Below are 23,419 nucleotides of genomic sequence, written 5' to 3'. Positions count from 1 at the left end.
CTCTGTTCTGCAATGTTCTGTGATGGAGCGCTGTTTCCACCTGAGCAGGAGAACCACCCCTTCAGGTCTGCTCGAGGGGTGCATTGGCCAGGTGGGGTTTGCTTCACGCCGAGGGTCCCAGGGTCTCCCTCCTCCCGTTTCTATGTTTGTACAATTCTTTTGTTAATAATAGGTTTCTTACATGTTTTGTGAATAAATAAATCCCCTTTTCAAGCGCGTGTCTCTGCATCCCTCCCTGTAGGGCTCAGTGAGAGCAAATCCATGCCCGGAGCAGTGCTGATTTACACCCTGCTCAGATCCTTCTGGCCGTAGGGAACAGGGTTGGCTCTGGCTCTGCTCCCGGCTCTTTGGCAGCCCTGCAGGCTGCGGGTTTGCTGCTGGAGTGGGCGGATTGCTGGTGTGCAGCTGCAGTGCTGACAGCCATAAATTCAGCAGCGCCGCTCACTGAGGGCGGGGGAGCAGAAGGGACCCTTCTGCAGGGGGTGGAGGTGGGCAGGGAGGCTGCATCCCCAGTCCAGAAGTGTTTTCTGCATCGGAGTCCCTATGACAGGTTAACTGCAGCAATGTGCCCTGCTGCAGAGCACACTGCTCTTGGTGCATTGGGAAACTGAGGCACGGAAGCGTTCCCCCAGCAGCACGATGGGACGCAAAGTCTGGATGCCAGATCCCCTCCCTTCTGTCTCCATCCCCATGCAGGACAGCTGCGTGACAGCAGGAGGGATGCAGCCACACCAGCTGGAGGATGGCCACAGGGTTTGCCCCCCAGCAGCATCTACAGGGACAGAGGGCTCCTTCCTCCCTTCCTGCTGCATCAGCTGCTTTCCCCCCACCCGCAGCAGCTGTGGCTCCGCATGGGTCGATGCCATCGATCGGTTCCTCCTTCCATCCCCACAGAGGGGACAGCACAGAGGCCGGTGGGGGAAGAGAATGAATATTTCACGAGACCCCGGCAAAAAGCTGGGGTTATTTTGGGGCTTGGATTTATGGCCTATTAGGAATAAGGAATGAGTCTGCGCTGGGGAGAGGAGACCCATTAATCCAGGCTGAAGGAGCACAAATGAGCAAAGGGAAATGGAAGAGGCTTTAATGATTTTGTCGCGTTCCAGAATAATTCCTTGCTGGGAATGGGGGCACCTCGAGAGCTGCATGAGGCTGGGAGCCCCCTGGGGTGGGAATGGGGACGCAGGGCATGGAATGGGGACCCGGGGCAGGGATGGGGACCCAGGGCAGGGATGCTGAGTGGGGCTGCTATTGGGATCACTGCTCAGGGTGGTGCCGGGAGGGACGGAGGTCCGACTGGGGACCAGCACAAGACCACTGTGGATGCTGTATGAAGTGGAGGATGCATTGCACCAGGGTGCTCCCATGCCCCCCTAAGGCAACCCGTGCACCTGTAACCAGAGGAGCTTGGATGAGTCACAGTGGGACCCAGCGAGCATCGCTGTGCCCACACCTCCCGGGTCACCTTGGGCTGCTCTCCATGCCCCTATCACACCGCCTGCCTGTTTCCCCAGCAGTGGCTGTAGCACGGCACCGCACTGCTCATGTGGGGTGGGTGCGGGATGCAGGCATCACCGTGATCCTTGCCGGGCCCCCCGCCCGTGCCGTCCTCCTTCCCCACGTCTCACAGTGACGTCAGCCCGGCGCAGCCAGCTGCTATTTTGGGAACTGCAAAGTCACTGGTGCAATTAGCACGCTGCTGAAGGCAGAGCGGCCAAGGGGGGGCTGCGGGGCGGCTGCACCCCCTGCGTTTGGTGGGGGGCTGCACGAGGTCGGTGCTTCTCCCCCTCCCCGCCACCTCAAGGACTCCCTCCCACGTTTGCAGATCTCATCCATCATCCCTTCTCTTGCAGTTGTTTTATTTTCTCTCTCCCCCATGGCAGAGCAGTCCCACGTGGGCTGCCGAGCGCCGGCAAAATCCGGCTCGCAGCCGTCCTACAGCCCACACCATCACCGCCTTCCCTTGGGGAGAAGCGCGGCAGCAACCTTCCCAGCCCCACGTTCCCCTCCTGACCCCACGCAGGGGCCCCTATTTTGGCTCAGCTTTGGGGCCGGCCGCATGCCCCGCTCCTCCTGCGCAGGATCAGCCCCTCCGAGCCGCTGTCCTTGTCCCCAGCGGGCTGTCCCCTTTTGTCACCTTCACCAGGGACACCCGCCAGGCTCTCCCTGCGGGTGACAGCTGCTGTCAGGGTCAGGTCGGGCACTCTTCTCGCTGCATTGTGCTTTGTTCCCGGGGTGGGGACGTGCCACGTGCGGCTGTCACGGCCCGCTGCACAGCTCCTGCCCTGCAATGAGGCTCTGTGCATGGGGACATGGGGACAAGGGGACAGACTCAGCCCCTTTCCTGGGGGTTGGCTGCTTTTTTATAGCTCCCCTCCCCCCCATGCAGGGTCACAGAAAGAGGGGAAACACATTGTGCCCACCAGACACCAAAACGGGCAACCAACCCCAGGATGCTTTAAAAATCCCCAGATTTTCCCATGTGCTCCCAGCATCATTCACTCCCATCCTCCCCGGTGGATTAAAAAAAAAAAAGTAAAAAATCCTTTCTCCTAAAGCCTGCAAGAGGCTGAGAGCTGCAGCAAGAAGAGCAGTGCAGCTCTTGGGGAGGGGTTTGTGGGGCAGGGGCTGGTCCTGGGTGTAGGGCAGGCGATGGGGAGGGTGCCACCAAAATGGGGTGTTTTCGTGCCCCCAGTGAGGGGCGTAGGGCCGGGGGGGCCGAGTGCAGGGCGAGGCTGTGCTGAGTCACGCTGCAGAGACGCACAGCCAGACTGCAGCAAGCAGCTCGCCTGCAGCCTCTGATGGGGACGGATGTGACAGCCCCGTCCTTTCCCAGCCCACAGCATGGAGGGGCCAGGGAGGATGGGGCTCTGCCTATGGAGTGATGCTGTGAAAGTGATTGGGGCCCAACTACACCCCGGGTCCTGTCCGTCTCTGTGCTGTTCTGTGAGTCACCCTGGCCTTGTCCCCCAATAGAGATGAGGCAGCTCTGGGACCCCCACAGGACCCTCTACACCCCTCTGCATGGGGGCATCTGCAGTGCTGCAGGAGAGGTGTCCCCAGGTGTGTGTGAGCAGGGGGATGGCGGGGCTCTGGGGACACAGTGCCAGAACAGACTGCAGCCCTGCATGGGGTGACGGTAAGCCTCCTGGCAGGACAAAAGCAGGTCTGCATGACAAAGGGAACCTGAGGCCCAGGTGGGTGCTGGGGGGATCGTCCCCATGTACTGTCACCTCTCAGGCAGTGCCCTGGGGGCTGAAGGACCTGGTGTTCATCCTGCCTGGTGCTGCCCACCGGCCCTGCGGAGCTCGGGGTGCTTCTGGAGGGACTGAGACAGGCAGGGCTTTTTTTAGGTGCTCCATAAGCGCTGTCTGGGCAGTATTTATATCGGCTCCTTAAATAAGAGCTGACATCCGAGCCCCGTGTGCCTGCTTAATTATTAACGCCCTGCGGGGAGCTGGTGTGCCAGCTGGGTCCCTGCACCCCCGCAGGGTCTGGGGCTGCTCCTACACCCTGTGCCCCCTTGGGTCCCCATCATCCTCCACCTCCATGCTCCATCCACCCTCCACCTCCATCGTCCACCTCCATTTTCCATCCTCCTGCTCCATCCTCCCTCTCCGTCCTCGCCTCCATCTGTACCTCCATCCTCCATCCACCTCCATCCCAGGCACCCCACCTCTTCCCCATCCCTCTGATCCCATGCTCTGTCTCCCTGCTGCCTTTCTGCCTCCACCGGGCATCGCACATCCACCGCAGGCCCTGACCCAGCTGCTCATATCCAGCCTCAATTCACAAATGCCACCACCCCTATGACCCTGCATTCAGCAGGGCTGAGCTCAGGATAACTTTTTGGTGCAGCCTGAAGTGAGAATCCGAGTCGGAGAGGATTTACTGCTTTCCCTCACAGTGTCAGAAGGCATTTGCAGCACATAGCAGGGAAGGGAAGAGAACGCAAGGAGAACTTGTCTTCCAGGCCACGGGAATTAACAAAGTGGCACATCCGAGTGCTCCAGAGCTATTTTAATGCTGTGGGTGGAATGAGGGTTATTGGGTTTTTCAGGGACATCTGCAGAACAGACCTACATCCTCTGGGTCTCTGTAAGTTCCTGCTGGGATGGTGCACCAGGAGAGCTGCAGAGACATACACTGCAGATATATATTATGGCCACTCTGAAGAATTTACAGCGTGATGGACATCTCATCCTGACTTGTGATGGGAAAGGATTGCCTGCGTTGTGAAAAGTACTCATTGCTGGGGTGCACTGACAGGAATAAATCGGCACTCGCTCGATCTGGGGCAAACACACAGTCCCCATAAATAGGAGAGCAGTGACCATTAGGGCTAGTTGAGAGTCTGCTGCATTTGTGTGCACTGCTGGAGGAGCGTCAGGTGAGGAGGCACTCATCTCTACGAGGCCCACAGATCCATGCACAAGAAAAGCCTTCCATGCACACGGTGCTCCCCCAGGGCCAGGCTGCAGACCTGGGCCCATCATAGTGGACAGCCCCAGTGGGCCCTGATGGCGTTTCTGAATAGCTCTGAGCTGAAATACCACAGGGGATGCCACCTTCAGTGCTTTATTTGCTCCAGTGTTATCCCCAGCGACCGAGCTGGGAGGATGAATGTGTCTTTATCCTAACAGAGGAATACATGGCTGTTGTTGGCACTGCCTGATAAACAGAACATGGCACAATGGGTGCTTTCAGGTCCAGCACCAGTGGTATCTTGGCCCAACAGTGCCTGCACAGGGCCAGGAGGGCTCCTACTGCAGAGAGAAAGCTGCAGGCCCAGGGATCAGCAGCAGGATGGGCACAGTGTCAGGCAACAGCTGCATGGGAGCCACGGCTCTGTGGGTGGTGGCCACAGCTCCATGGATGGCGGTCATGCCTGCATGGATGGAGGGCATGTCTGCATGTCTGCATGGATGGTGGCTGCATCTCCATACAGTGGTCACATCCCCGTGGGCAGTGGCCATGTCTCCACAGACAGCAGTCACATCCCCATGCAGGGTGGCACTGGGAAGGGCTATGAGCCCCCCTAAGCACGGCTCTGTCTAAGGAAGGGCTCCCTCCGGGTTTCAGACGGCAGTTCTGCAGGCATTTCTGCTTGACTGGTAGAGAGGATGGACGGACGGGAACACGCGGGGCCGGGGCTGCAAGCTGGGAACGTTGTCCCAGGCGCGGGGACAAACAGAGGCTGCGGCCGCTGCGAGGCCTCTGCGGGCCGCGCCGAGGCGCCGTGCGGGCGGACGGCGCTGCGGGCGGTGAATCAGCAGCGGGGCGCCGCTCCCGGCAGGGCGGGCCACAGGGGGGCGGGCTGGTGGGGGGGGGAGGCCATCTTGTGTCGCGCGGCAGGCGGGGCCGCGGCGGCGCGCGGGGTGCTCCGGGAAATGGAGTCCGGAGAGGGAGAGCGGCGCGAGGAGGGCCGCGAGGAGGAGGACTACGAATCCCGGCGTGCCCCGCGCGTGGGGGCGGGGGGGGGGCGGGGGGGGGGGGGGCGGGGCCGCAGGGGGGTTGTGGTGGCCCGCGGTGCGCGCACAGCTCCGGGTGCAGCCGCCGCCGCCGCCGTCACCGCCGCAGCAGCGCCAGGAGCCGCCGCCTCCTCCTCCTTCCTCCTCCTCCTCTTTCCTCCTCCTCCCGCAGCCCGCAGTCTCCGCGCCCTTTCCCCTCCCGGCCCCGCGAAGATGGTGGACCGCGAGCAGCTGGTGCAGAAGGCCCGGCTGGCCGAGCAAGCCGAGCGCTACGACGACATGGCGGCCGCCATGAAGAACGTGAGTGTCCGTTCCCCTCCTCTCCTCCGTTCCCTGCCGTCTCCCCGCGCCGTCCCTCGGGCTCGGGCTGGGCTGTGCCGGTGCCCGGGGCGGTTCTGGCTGCGGGCCCTGAGCCTGGAGCTCCGCGCTGGCTCCGCCGCGCCGCCCCGTGCCGTTCTGTCCGTGCCGTTCTCGTGCTGTGCCCTACGCGTGTCCTCTGTCCCGGCCCCCAGCTCTGTCTCCTCCGTTCTGCATCGTGTTTCAGCTCTGTCACCCCCCGCCGTGATCCCCTTCCCCTGTGATCGCCATCACCCGTCTCGTTCACCGCGTGCTGCGCCGTATCTGTGTCCCCTGTTTCCTTTCCCGTCCGATATGGGCTCTGCCCCATTTGTACCCCCTCCCCGCTGCCCTGATCCCCATCCTTAGCCCGGTCTGTGTTCCCCATCCCCCACCCCTTCCCTTTGCTCTTCCACTCTGTGCCGTGCTCTATCTTTGTTCTCTTATCCCTCAACCCAATCTGTGTCCCCCATCCCATTCCCCATCTATGGTGCTGTGCCCCATTTGTGCCATCTCTGCCCCCAAACCGTGTCCCCAGCCCTCATCTGTGTCCCCTCTGCCCCAACCCCCATCCTGTACTCCAACCATTGTGCTGTGCACAAGCTCTTACCCCTTGCCTTAATGTGTGCCCCCCAACCCCCATTCCATTGCCTTCCAGCATGCCCCTTGCTCAGCCCTTTGCTGTGCCCATGCCCTACTATGGGAGCTGCCCATGGGGTGGGCACAGCCCGTGCTTCCCCCTCTCCCAGCCCTATGGGGTGAGGCTGTGGGGCATTGCTGCCCCGTTGGCCCCCGTGCTGCCGCTCATCCCTTCCCCAGTGTGGCTGCTGTGCCCCTGACCCTGCGGAGCTGAGCCTTTAGCTGCCAGGGCTCTGATTTATTCTATTTCTTTTTGCTGCACTTGTTTCGAGATTTATGAATTGAGTCATGTTGTATTCATTTCATGCTCTTAAAATAAAGACTCTGCATATAGCAGGCTGATCTGATTTGTGACACCAAACGTTCCCCTTGAATGCTGACATTTTGACAATGTAAGAAGTAAGAAAAAAAAAAAAACATATCTCTGATCTGATCTTGCAAACAAAGCAATCGTGGGAGGCAGGATCAAGTCATTCCAGAAGATTCTGCATTTGTCATATTGCAGAGAGGCTAGACTGGGTGGAGGGAGGGAGGGGGTGCTTTAAAGGGGAAAACTGTTCTTTATGTTTGTCTCCTTAGTCAGGTCTGAACCTTTAAGAGGAGCTGGGGTGTCCTCCCTTGCTGATGAGGAGGGAATGCTGATCTAGGAGTGTCGCAGTCTGCTGGATGCAGCCCTGTTTGCTGTGTTGCACCATTTTGACAATAACCTTGCATTTATCAAGCAGACAAAATCGTCACAGCCCCAGAGCGGGGAGGGAGGAGATGTCTTTTCAAGAAATGAAATATGGATAATCGAAACCAGATAATAGCATATTAGAGCAGCTGGGCTATTCCACTGCTGCACTATGGATTTTAGACTATTTTCCGATAGCGGCATCTCTCCATTTTAAGGCACAGCCTGCTGTGTGAGCAGCCACGGCAGCTCGCCGCACATGGATCACGCGGCCATTAGCACAAAGCCGGCAGGGATGCCTGTGGACTTAACGCAGGGGCTGGTGGCCGTATTTCTGCCCTGTGAATTTCCCTAGCCTGCTTACCGGCGATGGGCGGCTAACCCGACGTTGTCGTTAGAGACTGTATTTGCATTTTTCCTTTCAGTCCTCCCCGGCCCTGGTGAAACAGTAACCGAGCTTAATGCTGCTTATCAGTCTCCTTGTTGTTCGGCCGTAAGAAAATGACTCCCAGCGGGAGCACCGCCGCCTCCCCCCCCCAGCAGACAAAAGACAGAGAGCTTTGTTCCTAATTTCTGCACGGCGCTGCCCAAACTCCGTCTCAGTCCCACGGCACTGGGCATATCACACTCGGTTATCCCTGATCCTACCCATCCCCCAGCGCTGGGTGTGCAGGAGGCTTGTGACCTCGCACTCATTTCCGTAGCAACGCGCGGTGATGTCATGTGCTGGTGCGAGCTGCATTGCACCCAGGTGGTAGCAGAGAGCGTGCAGGCTGCATCCAGCCAAGGTAATGCAGGAGCAGGGCTGCCTCCTGCACTGAGAGCTTGCTGTCCGCTTGCTTCCTTGGCATGGTGCTTTGAAATGCTGAGCTGCTTCCCTTGAGCCAGGTGTGGTCATCATCTGCAATCGAGGCTGATTTTTCTGCAGCTTGATCTCACCATTGTGGTGTTGTGGTAACCTGGTGGGTTGCTGCGCAGCATCCAGCCGTGCCATTTGGCTGCCTCATTGCTGAATGGCTGGTTGTGATGCTTTTATATACAGAAAGCAGTGTGCTGGGGCTCTCATTGTGTGCTAAATCACCAAATGCTTCTCACTGCAGCAATGGGCTGGGTCACAATAGTTTCTCCTGTATCAATTTTAGCTGCAGGTGGTAGCCACAAGTACCAGAAATCAGAGGGGAGATGTTGCTGGGCCACGTGCTGGCCTTGCACGTGTGCGACCTTGACCACGTCCCTTGCATGCCCTGCATGCAGGGATGAGATCAGCCCTCTTGTGTGCCTGAGCTGCTCCTAGTCCCTGCAGGTCCCCAGGGCAGTGGCTGTGCTTGGCTGCCAAGCGTGCTGCTGGTTTATAAGCTGCCAGCAGCACCGCCATCTTCCTTCTGCCCAGTGCTGGCCCTTGGTTAAAGCCTTTTTGGCTTTGGCTCTGCTAAAAGTTTTGCTATCCTTATGCTGGGGCCCCTGTGGCGCTTACATCCTTTGTGGGCAGCACGCAGGTGACCACAGAAGGTGCGTGGTGTAACTTCTGTCAGAAAGGAGACAAGTGAAAAGAATGGGGAGAGGATTATCACGTTGCATCCAGATATGTATAGTGATGGGGCTGCGCACAGAATCCTTCAGCTCACCTGAAGGTCCCCTGCGAGAGGAGTGTGTGGTTGCCTGGCTCTGGGGACCCAAGCCGTGGGTGCAGAGCATCAGCTGCAGTGCTGGGTGTGGAGGAGTGTTGGAGATAGAGCCTGGGCAGCAGCACATTATGCACACAGCGTGCCTTGATGCAGTGAGTGACTGTGGTGGGTGGAGGAGGAGACCAAGGGTGGAGAACCGCAGGACGACCTGTGCAGGCTTCTGCCATGGCTGCTCACCAGCTGTCATCCTGCAAGTCCTGGGAGCAGGAAAAGAAGGGTGAGGTGGAAAGACAACTCCTGGAGGAGTGCTGAGCGACCATCCAGGAAGGCAGATGCAAAGTAAGGACTATGAGCTGCCTTTGCAGCTCCTCCTGGAGAGTGATAGAAAGCTTTGGGGAAATCATTTCCAGCATCATGAAGGGTTCACTGGGGGGCCTGGAGAAGCATCCCAAGTGGGCACTGCTCTCCCTTCTGCAGTCTGAGCATGTCCCATGGCCCAAACTGCTTGGCTGTCTGTGCTCTGGGCCTAGAGCAGTGGCAGCCTGAGCAGAATAGACCCAAGCACCTCAGCGAGGTTCTCTTAGGGCTACTTAAGCACCCAAACCAAAGCTCTTCTTAAACTGCTTCGTGCCCCTTCCTGACTCTTGCAGAGAAATCTCAGCCATGCTGTGGGTCTGGTGTGCTGGGAGCAGGACGTGCCCCTCGTGGAGGGCCCTGGGGTCAGAGGGCATGGCTCTGATCACAGCCTGCTGTTCTGCTGCTCTCCTGGCCTGGCAGTGGTTTGTGGGCGGCGTTGGCTTTGGTTAAAAAGCATCTCAGGAGGTTGTGGTGGTGGGCTGTGCACGGGGCACAGTGCTGACTACCTGCACAAGTTCAGCAGGGTGTTGCACACGTTAACTGTGCCTTCAGCACAGCCCTTCAGCAGCCCAAGCTTTTAAAGTTTCTCTTTAAGCTCTTAAGTCTTTGTTGCTAAGCTTCATTGATGACCATTTGGGGCTCCCATGGTTGGCCCAGCACAACAGCTAGGTGTGGATGGAACAGAAAATAGCTCTTGGATGTCAACGGTGGAGGCTGTGATGCTGAATGTAGCTGCTGAGCCCTCTGCAGATGCCTCTGGTACATGGAGACTGTAAAGCTATTGGGCAGTGATCTCCAAGAGCCCTTTGGTGTTTGGGGCTTGGCCAGCAGGGCTGTTGTGTGGTGGTAGCCCTGGAGGTGCAGAAGGGCTGATGACAGTTGTCTTGCTTGTTTTTCCTTCTTGTTCTGAATTTAAAACTCAAGGACCTCTGGAGCTGAAGCGCTCTATTCTTGGCTTGTCTCATCTGAACTGGATGATGTCATTTGGCATCCCCTTACCCGTCCTCATGAGCGGCTGGGTGGTGCCTGCAGGACAAGGGAGGGCTGTACAGGCAGTGTTCTGCTCCTGCCTGCCCTGCTTCCTGCCAGCAGGTAATGGATTGCTCCACCCATGGGCCTGCAGGATTTGGATTGTGATAAGGTAGTGAGGAAGAAGCATGTTCCTTCACCTTCTGTTGCTGGTAGCAAGAAGATCCTTCGTTAATTGAGGTTCCCCATCTTTTCTCTGCTCTCTCCCTTTTTCAGTGTACTGCTGGATTACTTAAATTTCAGTTGTTCTAATTGTGTCTGGGTTGGTCTAGCTGCTAGCGCTCAACTTTGCAGAGCCTCAGACCTGGGGGATGAAGCAGGAGCAGCGTGATGGTTCTGATGTGCTGGAAGCAGTGTGATTCCATCTGAGATGGAGGAAGGTGTTGGTGCACAGGGTGTTGTCTGAGCTGAGTGTTCCAGAAAGCTGCTCTCCTGCCTCCCCCCAAAATGCTGAACTGTGGGGCTGTGGTGGGAAGAGGAGAGTGGGTTTGGGTCCAGAGAGATCGCTGTGGACAGGAACAAATTGGCACTGTGACACATGGACTGTATAGCAAAGATCTTCAGCTTCCATTCTAAGCAACTTTATGTCAAGTGAAGGAATGAATGCGTAAAGATCGTAGGCAAGGGTGTGTATTGAAGGAAAGAACAAAACCCCAAGGTTCTGTGTCCACTTCCCCATGCTGGGGGAACCAGCTGCTGCCTGGGAGGTGGCTTTGTCTGAGCTCATGCTTTTCTGCCCGCCTCCACCTCCTGACTGGTGACTGCCAATGAGAAACACACAGTGGAATAACTGCAGGACAAAGCACAGAACAACAGCATTTGCCTTCCCAAGCATTTCTTCACTGTCAGTCTTGATGAGATACAGGCACCATCTTCTGCTTCACCACCAAGCCGTGATGCAGGGCTGCAGCCATCTCAGCGCAGCTGATGCACCTTGGTGCCTCCAGGCACTCCTCTGCACCTCAGTGCTCTGCAACACAAGATGGCTTCTTCTGAAGCAATGCTGATAAGAGCACTTTTGTGCTAACTGGTTGGGACCCTTTTCCCTTCACTGTCCAGCCCTTCTTTAGTTCTTAGAAGATAAATAACCTAGTGTGTCCTTGGCTGAAGCCTCTGTCCCTTCTGATAGATTAATGAGTCTGCAGACAAATGGCAATCTGATGTCTGAAAAGCCAAAAAAACAAAACACCATTAAAACAGTGGATGTTGAGCTCATCAAATTCTGCTAGCGATGGCTGCTGTGCTGGAAGGCGATAGCTGGGAGCCAGTTTTAGTGCCTGCTGTGATGGAGGGGAAGCGGCTGCAAATCGGTGGCTGCACTGGTGGAGATACGGTGTTTGTCTTTCAGCCTGTGCAACCTCCATCTCGTCTTGAGGTTGTTGTTCAGATAAATGGCCACGGGTGCCTTCGTGCTGGCAGTGGGTAGATAAAACGCTGTGCTGCTGCCTCTGCAGCTCTCCATCTCTGGAGCTGTGAGATCTTCTTCCCCTGCAGACGTAAAATGGCTTTCTGGGAGCCCAGCCCTGTGCAGCACGGTGCTGCCTTGAGCCAGTTAAGCTGTCCTGAGCAGGCACTGACCTGAGCACTGGCACTGCTGGTGTCCAGGAAGGGACCCTCCTGGGACCCACATCACCTCTTGTCCCTGCAGCATGCAGCAAGCTGAGCTTTTCAGCAGCACATGGGAGGCTTTGTAACCTGCACTCATTCCAGGGCAAGTAGGAAAGGGGAAGGATGGAAACCCAGAAGCAGTGTGCTTCATGTAACGTAGTATTGTCTCTGTCACAGCCAGTGCTGCCAATTCAGCTTTCTCTTGCGTGTTCCTCCCTGTCTGCTTCAGCTAATGAACAGGCTCCCTCCTCCCATCTGAAAACTACGGAAAATGCTGACAAAAAGACTTCCATTTCTGCTCTAGAGGCGTTTCTTCTTTGAAGCAGGAGGCCCTGCTCCTCCCTCCGGAGCGCGGCTGTCAAGATGCAGGATCTCAGCACTGAGACGTGGGGTCCTGGCACTGCTGTGGGGCTTTGTGCTCCGAGGAGCTGCACAAAGGCAGCGGGGCTGAGCCGTGTCTCCATCCAGCCCTGCTCCATGCCCACTGCTGCTGGCCTTGTGCTGGGGTCAGGCAGCTGGAAACGCAGTGGTGACAGAGTGTGTGGTTGCACAGTGTGCATGGAGCCAGTGATCTGCAGCAGCTGAGGAGCATGAAGGAAGACAAAAGAATTTAATAGGGAGAGGAAGTATGAAGGTTTTTATTTTCTGTGCTAGGTTAGATTTAGTGACATCACAAGAATGACCCAGCACGTGCTTGGTTAGCTATTAAACAACCGGAGTTTTGGCCTGCGTCCGGCGATCTGGTGACCAGGGGCAGTGCGTTAGTTAACAACAGTAGGAGGGAGGGTAACCAGAGAACATATCCCTGATGGCATGAGATTCCCTTAAAGTGATCCGAGGATTAGGGATTAGAGGACTTAATGTTTTTCTTTGCTAAAGGAGACGTTGCATGGAGCCAGCCTATGGGCGTTGGAGGCGGCTGCGCTTGGACATACGCAAGTCTGTGAGGACTCAAAGTACAAAGCATTCCTTAATTGTTTGCAAATTCCTTCTGATCTTGCTGGGTGAGTTGGCTCGCTTGGGACGTATCTTTGCTTACGTCTCGGGCAAAGCTTCTTGGCGTGTCAGGGTGCTGCTGATTCCTCTTTAAGGTGGATTCAGCACGGCTGTAGGGAAATGCTGGTGAGAAGTCTGAGCCAAAGAGTGAAGTAGGTTGCTGATGGACGTCTTGTTTGGACAGTTGTGTTTCTCTGCAGCATCGGGTTTATTAATAGTAGCTGGAGAAGCTGTTGCTGTGCACTGTGCTAACAGCTATGCTTAAAAACTGCTGCAGGAGATCTGCACTTGTAAAAAGGCTAATGCTTAGTATGCGGCAGTGAATGAGGACTTGGGGAGGATTAACAGGCTTTGATTTACACCCAGCTGGGGAACTCGATGGAGCTTTGTCTGTTGATGCTGTCCTTACGTGGGATGAATTCCTCATTTCCTTGAAGTTGAGAGTTTGGCTTCTTGTGCTTGGCTGTGCCACCTGCCATGAGCTGAACTCAGAGCCCCTCAGGCATCCGCAGGGAGCTGGAGGAGGTGGCTGGAGCCCAGTGGTGGAGGTGAAATCCATGGCCAGACTGGGATAAGTGAAGTGACCCACCTCGTAAGGGGGGCTGTTCAGAACTGTGCTCCAGGCTGGCAGGGCAAAAGCTTGAATTGCCTTTCTTCAAGTTCATTCAAGAAATAACATTATCTTTGCTAGAGGCGTGGAAGATCAAGCCTGAAATCCCTGAAGCAGGGGAGGGCGAAGTACATCTGGAGGGATAATCACCTTACTCACCGACGCGGAAATGAAACCTGCAGTGGAGCTGTGCTGGAGTCCACCTGGGCGTTCTGCAAAGTCTCATGCTTCATCTGGTAAAACACGTTGCAGATCAAAAGACCTAGAGCAAAAAAATATATATCTTGTTTGCCTTTTTTTTTTTTTTTTTTGCCTTGATGTGCAATGAGCAGACTTCCCCATAGCGTTTAGGAGAAATGAAATGGAGCAGTTAAAAACCGTATGCACTGGCTACAGGGAGTCCTCTGCCTGGTGTCACCTTCTCCTATTTCAACGTGCTGGAGCAGCAGCCTGCCAGCTGCAGTGCTTTGCTCTGCAGGAGGAGGCCATGTGAGCAGGAAGGAGACACTTGCCCATAGCACACTGACTGTCCTCTCAGTATACCTGAGTAGTGTGTGAGCACAGCACATCACCATCTCTTTTTGCAGCCCGCAGCGGGGTCAGACATCTCATATTGGCATTGCATCCCACCCAGAGCTTCAGGTGCCGTGATTTGGTGGCAGGTCACTTGCTTCCCAGCAGTGGGGCTGGAGCTGAGCCTGATTAGTGCTCGTGGAAGCTGTGAGGTAAGTCTTTAAGCAGCTAATGCTCCCAGCAACATCACACACACTCCATGCCACGGAGCTTGGTTTGTTTATCTAGCTTGTCCCCACTAGAGTACCTCCAACATTAGCTTGATTTTATTGTTCTGCCATCAACTAGGAGGAAAAAGCACATCTTGTAGAGTCTTACTGCTTTAGGAGTGAGCAGTGGTGGTCCTGTGGTTCCTTCAGTTGAAAATCCCATGAGTAGATGGGCTTCTCTTTAAACACATACAAAAATGCTGCTGGGGAAAGGGGCCGCAGTTATACTTCAAGAATTGACATCTGGAGAAGCTCCTTTGTGCAGCCCAGAAAAGCCTCGAGAAACACTGAATTGGCATTCACCTTTAAAAAGGTGAGTTTTTAAAACTGCTGGTGTGCTGCAAGGTCTTATCTGAGCTGCCATGTCAGTGCCATGCTGCTGATTTGGTCTTCTGCAGAGAGCTGGCGCAGAAGGTGAGCAACCTGGGTAATGGGAGGCAGGAGAGCAGCGGAGCAGGGTGGTGATCCTGGGCTGCTGCAGAGCTGCTCTCAGAAATGCAAAAGAGGGCAGATGTTGTTGCCAGCCTGCCATGTCTTGGGGAAGGGATAACTTAATGTCCTTCTGTTCCTTTCGTAGTTAGCAGGCAAAGGTGCTGGTATCCCATCTGTCAGAGACAGCGTGACGCACCCAGAGTGCCAGGTCTGAATGCTCAGCTGATGTGGCTTGACTTGCTGCTTTCTCCATCTGCCAGTAGGAAGATGTTAGATAACAGAGATGGATGGTTTTTCCCAAGAGTTTTTAATAGGTGTGAGGCAGCTAGTGGCAACCATGAGCTGTCCTGTGACAAGTTCTCACCTGATTCAAAAGCCTGCCTTTCAGTAAGGCCAACAGGAACCAGGGTGAGGAAAGTAAGTAGAACTTGAGCTCTAATTCCTTAATGTCTCAAAGTGAATACTAGCCATGGGCACAGCTCCCTGTGCTGAACCGAAAGTGGTGTGCAGCTTGAATGCACTTGAAATGCATACACCTTGTCCATGTTGGAGGCTTGGGTTACTTCTTCCTTGTGACCATGTTGGAGAGAGTGGAAATTCATACCATCAATCAAGAATGAGTTGAGAAGTGTTGAATGGAAGATGAAACAAATAGACAGCAAAAATAAGGCAAGTTACCAGAAGTCATTGTTCAAGGTCAGGCTGGATGGGGCTCTGTGCACCATGATCTAGCTACAGATGTCTGATGTGATGGTTGGACTAGATGATCTTAGTGATCATATCCAGCCTTAATGATTCTGTGTTCATTGCAAGGGAGTTGGACTACGTGACCTTTAAGGGTCCCTTCCAACTCAAATGATTCTGTCAGGTGGTTGGATTGTCCTCAAGCCAGTGGTCATGGCAGGCTGCAGGGCCCAGTGCTGTACCTGGAAGCCATGTACAGAGAGCAGAGGGGTATGCTCCCTTGTGCCTGCCCTATCTGGAAAGCTGCGGAAGAACTGGAGAGGCAAATCTTTGGCACCCAGGTGTTCTGCAGTGGGAAAAACTGAGCTGTTAGACCAGATCCTGGGGCTGCAGCTCTGCAGATAAGGAACTGCAACGAAGCACTGTTATATGCAGAATGGGGACAGCTCAGAGTTCTGTCTCTGGCTTTCTCCCCACAGTTCCCTTATGACCTTTTGCATGCAGAAACTTAAGGTAGGAGTGATCCACATACCTGGAACTTGCGTTTTGTCTCACTTAAATCCATCCAAGCAATTAGAAGTAGATCTGCAGGCTCTGAGGACAGTCAGACTCGTGTGCTGTGTGATGAAATTCACTTGGCTTAAGTGGTTGTTGAGCTGCAGAGGCTGATAAATAAATGAGCTCTTGGTCTTCGTACGCCTCTCAATTTGCAGACTTTGTCTCAGGTGGTTCAATGTCGCCTTAAATAATAAGGGCTGCAGGGCCTGATGAAAGCTCCTATTAGCTGGAGCAGCATGCAGAGATCCTAATCAGTGTCTGAAGTGCCTCAGTAGCATCTGAGATCCAGATATGCTATGTGTAATAAGCAGCCTGACTTTCCAGGCGCTGCCTCTTGATGCACTGTGGGCAGTTTGGAGCTTAATGGCAGAACTGTCCATCGTGCCTCCGGGTGCATTTGGCTTTTTCATCACCTGGTGATGGAAGCAAGCCCTGTGAGCTTCAAAGTGGGAACTGGACTGCCATTATTCATACTGAAAGCGTTGAATGAGACAGCAGAGGGGAACGAGCTTCCGCCCACAGCCTGCGTGTGCATTTCTGGTTTTGTCCAGGGCTGGGGGAGGGGCTGATCTGTGGCCTGTTCCCCAAATCAGAAACGCTCAGAAAATGAGCACTGGGGACAGTGGAGGAGGTCAGAAGGAGAGAGAAGCACTTATGGTACAGCTTCCATTTTAGAAGTATAACGTCAGAGAGGAGGCTGGAAAATGGGTGAGGACCTGAACCTGTGAAGTCTGGTAAGATTCTTGATTTAGATCTGGTTTAACGCACGCCTACCATGTGTTGAAGTAGGACAGAGCTTGAGAAAGGCATCTTTCCAACAGCACACTGGGACAGCTCTTGGGCATTCGAGGAGAAGCTGTTCTTTGCTGAGCTGTGGCCCTAAACAAGCCAATGGGCAATGGGGACAGTTCAGCATGCTCAAGGGAAGTCATTTCTTCAGAAACCAGATGTGGGGAGAGGTGAGGCAGTGAGAATTCCAGTGGTGGGACTTTTGGCCAGAATGTGGCTTGAGAAGCTCGTTGGCCTTTTAAAAAATAAAACAGAAAAGGGGGCCTTGGAGCCAGACCTCAGTGTGACTAATAAGCCGTGTGTGAGGGAAGATGAGGCGAGTGCTGGGGTTTCTGCAGAAAGATAACATGCTTAATTACATGGTGCAGAAACCATAGGTAGAACAGAAGCAGCCCTGCTCAGCCTGAAAGAGGTAACAGCTGGGCTTGGGGCAGGCTTCTCCAGCAAAGGGAAGAATGGCAGTGAGCATTGCAAACTGCAGTGTCTGACTGTAAATGAACCCTGTGCAGGAGCACAGCATAGCAGTAATCAGTGACGGTTCTGAGAAAGGTGAGGTGTGTTGTGGCCAGCTGGGGGATCTCAGTTGTAGGCTTTGTAGATATCTGGTGTCTTCAGAGGCCTGAGGTCTCTTCTGGGCAATCAGAAGAGCAAGTGCTGTGCATTATGGTGTGGATGAAGCTGTTGGATGTTGATGGTACTCCCTGGGGAAGAACGCCTGGGTCTGTTCAGCTTGCTGTGCTGCATGCTTTAAGACATCAAAACTAGGTAGCAGCCATCAAGGTGGGTATTTAGTCATCAAATGTCAGTGAAAGTCCACGTGTGTGAGGGTAAGTGGGTAAAACTAAACTCCATGAGCAGCTCTGCTGCACCTCTGTAGCTGAAGGGTCTGTGTTGCTGAGCATTGATCGGTCCAAACCTACCAGTGTGAGGGGTGAAGTGCAGAATGGAGCCCTTCAATAAGCCTATTAGCAAACATTCCCTGTGGATCCCAAAGAAACCCACTAATTTAGGATGCTTCTGGAAGGAGGGCTCGGTGGGACAGCTATGGGCTTCCAGAGAGCTCAGACTTTGAGTTTAGCGGCAGGTGAAGGTTTGTGTATTGGCTCTTCCATGTAAAGCTGAGCCTTCCCCTGGCTGCAACGTGATACTTGAGCGTGTGGGGAGCCTGCCAGGGCCTGAGTGTAGCGCTGAGTCACAGCTCACAGCTGCAGCAGAGAAACTGGGAGAACCTTCTCTGGGCTCGTGCTGCCTGCCGAGAGCTCTGCTGCTAAGCACAGGGCTTTGCAGGTCTATAAATCTCCAGACTCAAGCAGCAGAAACCCTAAACTCTCAGCAGGCTTTGTCCAGAGGGGGCTGCTGCAGTAGCTGTGTTGCTGTATGGAGCTCAACCCCGTGGATGTGCAGGGACACAAAGGGCGAAACGAAGCTTGGTGCTTTCTGGGACTTGCAGTGCAAGGCTGCTCTGTGTGCTGCCAGCCAGGGGAGCAAAGCACCAAAGGTGTCTTTTCAGTGCATCACTGCAGTGCTGCATCTTGCAGGAAGCCTGGTGCTGCTCCTGGTTACGTGCTCAGTGCCTAGAAAGGAGTTACGTGCTTAACAAGGTCCCCTTTCTACTTTGATAACTTCCCCACCAGTTCCCTGGAGAAATCTTTGTGTTCTCCACAGGTGTACGTTCCATCTGTCAGCCTGGTGGGTTTTGTTTTTTTTGAAAGGATTTTGACAGGCGACTTTCTTCTGTAATCCTTAATAGCTTCAAATTTAAAATGTTTATGGCAATGATAATCCTCCGAAACTCCCTGTAGCTTTAATAAATTTGTCCTTCTACAAGACTCCTGGTGGGAGGAGGTAAATCTAATTCTGCACTATGCTTTCTGTGGTGATGACTATCTGCAGATGTGGCTGTGGGCATATTTAGATTAATCTGCCCGGGCCATGCTTGAAACTGGTGTAGGACAGGAACATCTTGCTGAAAGCCAGCCCTATAACTGGAGTCAAGGCAGAAGCTCTACTGGAGGTCCTGGAGGTGTTCAAGAACCGTGGAGATGTGGCCTTGAGGGGCCGTGGTTAGTGGACCTGGTGGGGCTGGGTTGAGGTTGGACTAGATACTAGATTGTCTTAAAGGCCTTTTCCTACCTTAGTGATTTTACTGAGCTGCCACATCTCTTGTGGTGTAGCAGTCAGTGATGGACTGTCCAGATTTCCGACTGGAAGATAAGAGAACATGTTGGGTTGTGACTTCTGGATGTCTCCAGTCCCAACTCACCAGAGTGGGGCTGCCTGGATCAAGAGGCTGCCTGGATCAAGATCTTGTCTCCATCTCCAAGGATGGACAACCTGTAAGCTGTAGGGCAGTGGGGCACCATAATTATGCTTGAGGAGCTTTGGGGGGCTGTGCCCTCACTAACACAGTGTTCACTCACTGATGGTGTGTTGTTCCAGGATGCCCAAATAAGATTCTGGGCTGGGCCATGCTCCCCTCCCAGCCGGATCCCTGTGCTTCCTGGTTGCCATCATAACCATGGTTATCTGGGCCTAGAGCAAACCTTGCCCCCGTCAGCACTGGTGTGAATGACTCAGTATTTGCAGAAGCCTTTCGTGTACAAACTATGACCTCATCCTCACAGGAGTGTCTGCCTGGCTTGGAAGGGTCCCACAGGGATCCCGCAGCTTCTGTTCCGTTGGCATTCCTGTGGTGTGGCAGGACACCTTCAGCAGCTGGATTTTGGGAACAATTTCTTCTCCAAAAGGGTGGTGATGCGTTTGGACTGATGGAGTACATGTCCCTGGAGGTGTTCAAGAGCCATGGAGTGTGGCACTGAGGGGTGTGGTTAGTGGGCATGGACTTGGGGATCTGTGAGATTTTTTCCAACCTTAAAGATTCTATGAGTTTTGATGCTATGGCTCCGTCATCTCAGCTGCTCTGTGCTGTGTTGAGTGAGGCAGGGAGAAGTGATATGGTGCATTAACGCTCTTATTGTCAATGAAGAAAATCCCACGTGGGAAGAGCATGCTCTTGCCACGTGAGCTTTCAAATCCTTATCTCCATAGATGCCTTAGGCAGCTATAATTTTAACATCTAACGTATTTTTTTGGCATCTCAAAAGCACATAAAATGCTCATGGGAAATGGAAAAGCTGAACACGTTGTAGCTGAATTATCTGTCTTGTTAATCCATTCAACTAGCTTGTAACCCTAGAACATCACCACCCATCTCAGTGCTTCCTCTCATCAGCATCTTCCCTCAGGTGAAGTGAAATGCACCTTTTTCCTCGTGGATTTCTCTCATTCTGGAAAACACCGATATTTCTAAGATGGAGGATAACATGAACAAATCCCAGCCTCTGAGATCAACAAGTCCAACCATCAACCCGTGGCTCCAGTGGGACTAGATGGTCAGAGGGGTCTTTTCCAACCTTTCTGATTCTGTGAGCTGGGGGCTGGGCCCCACGGCGTGGCCTCCCCCTTGGATGAGTTTGGGTGCCTGCTGACTGCGCAGGCTTGGCCGTCTCCGTTCTCCCATTCCTACACAGAGCACTGCAGTGCTGAGTTGCGATGGGAGCAGCGAGCGGCTCTGCGGTTAACCCGAGTCTCTCTTCTCTCTTCCTCTCTCGGTACAGGTGACAGAACTGAACGAGCCTCTGTCCAACGAAGAGAGGAACCTCCTGTCCGTCGCCTACAAGAACGTCGTGGGGGCACGGCGCTCATCCTGGCGAGTCATCAGCAGCATCGAGCAGAAGACCTCCGCTGATGGCAATGAGAAGAAGATCGAAATGGTCCGGGCCTACCGCGAGAAAATCGAGAAGGAGTTGGAAGCCGTGTGCCAGGACGTGCTGAGCCTGCTGGACAACTACCTGATCAAGAACTGCAGCGAGACGCAGTACGAGAGCAAAGTCTTCTACCTGAAGATGAAAGGGGACTATTACCGCTACCTGGCCGAGGTGGCCACGGGCGAGAAGAGGGCGACCGTGGTGGAGTCTTCAGAGAAGGCCTACAGCGAGGCTCACGAGATCAGCAAGGAGCACATGCAGCCCACCCACCCCATCCGGCTCGGCCTGGCGCTCAACTACTCCGTTTTCTACTACGAGATCCAGAACGCCCCGGAGCAGGCCTGCCACCTGGCCAAGACGGCGTTCGACGACGCCATCGCCGAGCTGGACACCCTCAACGAGGACTCCTACAAGGACTCAACGCTCATCATGCAGCTCCTCCGCGACAACCTAACGCTCTGGACAAGCGATCAGCAAGATGACGACGGTGGAGAAGGCAACAATTAGACCCCCAGATGGACTGGCAGCCGCACGCTGATGCTAACTACTGCAGTCTTTATTTTTTTCCCACGAGTGGGGGGGTCAGGGGTGGGGGAGGGATCGGGAGGGGACACCTTCCCAGGGAGGCCCCCACAACCTGTCTTTGATTGCCTCTTTGACATTTTTGCCAAAACACCACTAGTGGAAGTCAGGCTGGCTGTGCTGGTATGGAATAGCAGCCTCACTGGCATATGGACTGTTCTGTAGATTATTAATACAAGTGGAGCTGTCTTTAATTTAACTTTATTGCTAGAAATAAAAGGGTTTTAAGATGAATTAACTTGGAATGGAATGGCCCTCGTTTTTGAGAAAAGCTACACGAAAGGAAGTTCTGTGGTTCCAGTAAGGCTTTGTGCGTTTGTTTCCTCAGCTCAAGTGCCGCGTCCGTACCGGAGCGCTCTGCCTGTCAGGGCCCAGCTTCAAATCCCCACGTTGAAAAGGAATAATAATAATAATTTACAAAATGACTAAAGAGTTTGGGGCTTGTAAAGCTCCAGGATTTAGGCCATTTAATCTTTTTTTGTGACAGATATTAGGGTAGCTTACAGTATTAACACTAAATTGCAGTTTACAGTATTTCTACATTACAGCCATATGACATCAAGCCTTTGATTGTCTGTTTTCTTTTGCTAGTTCTTTTGGCTTGCCTTCCTGATCAGTCCTCGCCTGTGGACTGGCTTTAGCTATTCTGTGTTGCCCAAGGCAAGAAGACTGCCTGCCCCACGAACATCAAAAGCTGCTCTAGTTTTTGGTCAACAGCTTAACAGGTGCTTGGCTAGCGGCTGTTTAAACTATTTTAGTCCACAGCAAAAGGTTTAAGAACTTAATTAGGAAAAGGGGGAAGTGTTTAAACTTAAAATGCCACTGAAAAAAAAAAAATAATAAAAAATAATAATAATAATAAAAAAAAGAGAATTCAGGTCTGTATGTCATGTACTGTGTTTGGTATTTCAAAGACCATCCTGATTTAAGGTGCCACAGCTGCTTCCTCAGGGATTGCACTGCCATTTCACTCTGCCTGACTTTCTCCCACTGTACCATGAGGTTTGTCAGCAGATCTCAGGCACCCCGGGCTCCCTTGTTTGTCACCAGGGAAGCCAGGTGCGATTTCTTTCTCCTGGGGAAGCTTGTGGTGTAATGAGTGAACTTCAGGAGCTTAGAAACTAATTTGGTAGAGAAATCCTCAAGGGAAGAGCTACAATCATAGACATTTCTATCAAGCATCAGGAGCCCAGGAACTTAGTTCTCTTCTTAACAAAACCTTTTCCAAATCTCTTATCCGCCAGGGGGTGGGAGAGGGCCGTCCGAGTTGCTTAGCAGGTGAGGTTTACCCCATTTGGAGTCAATTTTGTTACCTAACTGTTGGAAGTTCCCTGCTGCCCCGCGTTGCTCCGGCCCACAGCTGTGTGCTTTCCCCATCCCGCAGGGGGTGCAGCGATGCCGCGGCCCCACAGCTGCTCTTTGGGCTCTTTGGGCTCTTTGGGCTCTTTGGGCTCTTTGGGGTGCCTTGGTAGAGCCGTGCCCATCTGACGGCCTGCGGCAGCGCCGTGCAACGGAGGATCTGTGTAGCCGCCTTCCCTCCCCTCGGTTTTCCCCTCGCTGTCCGGTGAGCAGTGTTGTCCCGGCTGTATAATTTGGAAGTGATTTACTGGAATTACAAAACCTGTTGGGTTTTTTTTTGTTGTTGTTGTTGGTTTGTTTTCCTTTCTGGCTTTGGCTCTGGCTGCTTTAGGAAACTTGCGCAGGAGAGATGGCACGAGAGGGCTCCAAGGGGAGTGGGGTCAGGGGTTGATTTTTAAGCAGCTTGAATGGTTTCTTTCATTTTTTAAGAAATGCACTTGCCTATGATACTGTCTCTCCAGTGAAATGATTACTGCTCCATTACTCTATTGATACAATATTGTGCATGCTAGTGTCGTATTTCTATACAGTAGCTTGAAATTTATTAACTTATACTGTAGATGTTATGTATTCCTATGACAAAATAGTCTTCAAAAATTTTTTAAAGTTTTTTAATTTATTTTTCTTTTGGGGGTAAAGTTTGCTCTACCAAATAGTGATCGTAACAAACTGATCTGTTATGGATGTTGCTATAGTGACATGCAATTATATATGATTTTGTTTTTAAAAAGGAAAAAAAAGCAAAAGAAAAACACCAGTGTTAGCTTAATCTTAATGTCTGGTGTTCGTCATGGTGAAATTATAACTATTACAGTGTAGGAGAACAATGACTGTGTTCTTTGAATGAGCCTTTGTTTGTGCTTTTTGTCATGTTATGCAGTGAACTATTTTTAAGGTCTAATCAGTGATTATTTTTCCAACTCCGTGTTTCTGTAAGGAATTATTTCACACACGGACCATTCTTAGCAGTTTTCCTCAGTGATGGAATATCATGAATGTGAGTCATTATGTAGCCGTCGTACATTGAGCAAAATAAACTTACAGATCTGACGTCAGCGCTGCTCAATTCTCTTGCGTCTCTCGAGTCGCCGGGGGCCAGAGGGCGGCTTGGCACCCACCTCT

The 23,419-nt window shown here is 53.3% G+C and overlaps 1 protein-coding gene across 1 annotated transcript; it reads left to right on the top strand.

Annotated features, from left to right (window-relative positions):
• Positions 1–5,565: 5,565 nt before the first annotated feature.
• Positions 5,566–23,347, top strand: YWHAG (tyrosine 3-monooxygenase/tryptophan 5-monooxygenase activation protein gamma). Its single transcript, XM_042830050.1, has 2 exons — positions 5,566–5,771; positions 20,207–23,347. The coding sequence occupies exons 1-2, from the start codon at positions 5,685–5,687 to the stop codon at positions 20,861–20,863; spliced, it is 744 nt and encodes a 247-aa protein (XP_042685984.1). The 5' UTR covers positions 5,566–5,684; the 3' UTR covers positions 20,864–23,347.
• The last annotated feature ends 72 nt before the right edge of the window (positions 23,348–23,419 follow it).

The sequence above is a fragment of the Centrocercus urophasianus genome, unplaced genomic scaffold (genome assembly GCF_019232065.1).
Source record: "Centrocercus urophasianus isolate 14NV4802_14NV808 unplaced genomic scaffold, USGS_Curo_1.0 seq_33, whole genome shotgun sequence".
Lineage (NCBI taxonomy): Eukaryota > Metazoa > Chordata > Aves > Galliformes > Phasianidae > Centrocercus > Centrocercus urophasianus.
The sequence above is the reverse complement of the archived record's forward strand: the minus strand, read 5'-3'. Positions and strand labels throughout refer to the sequence as shown.

Coding starts and splice junctions, on each gene's coding strand:
- YWHAG (XM_042830050.1), top strand. CDS start 5,685: ATGGTGGACCGCGAGCAGCTGGTGCAGAAGGCCCGGCTGGCCGAGCAA. Junction 5,772..20,206: donor TGGCGGCCGCCATGAAGAAC/GTGAGTGTCCGT, acceptor CTCTCGGTACAG/GTGACAGAACTGAACGAGCC.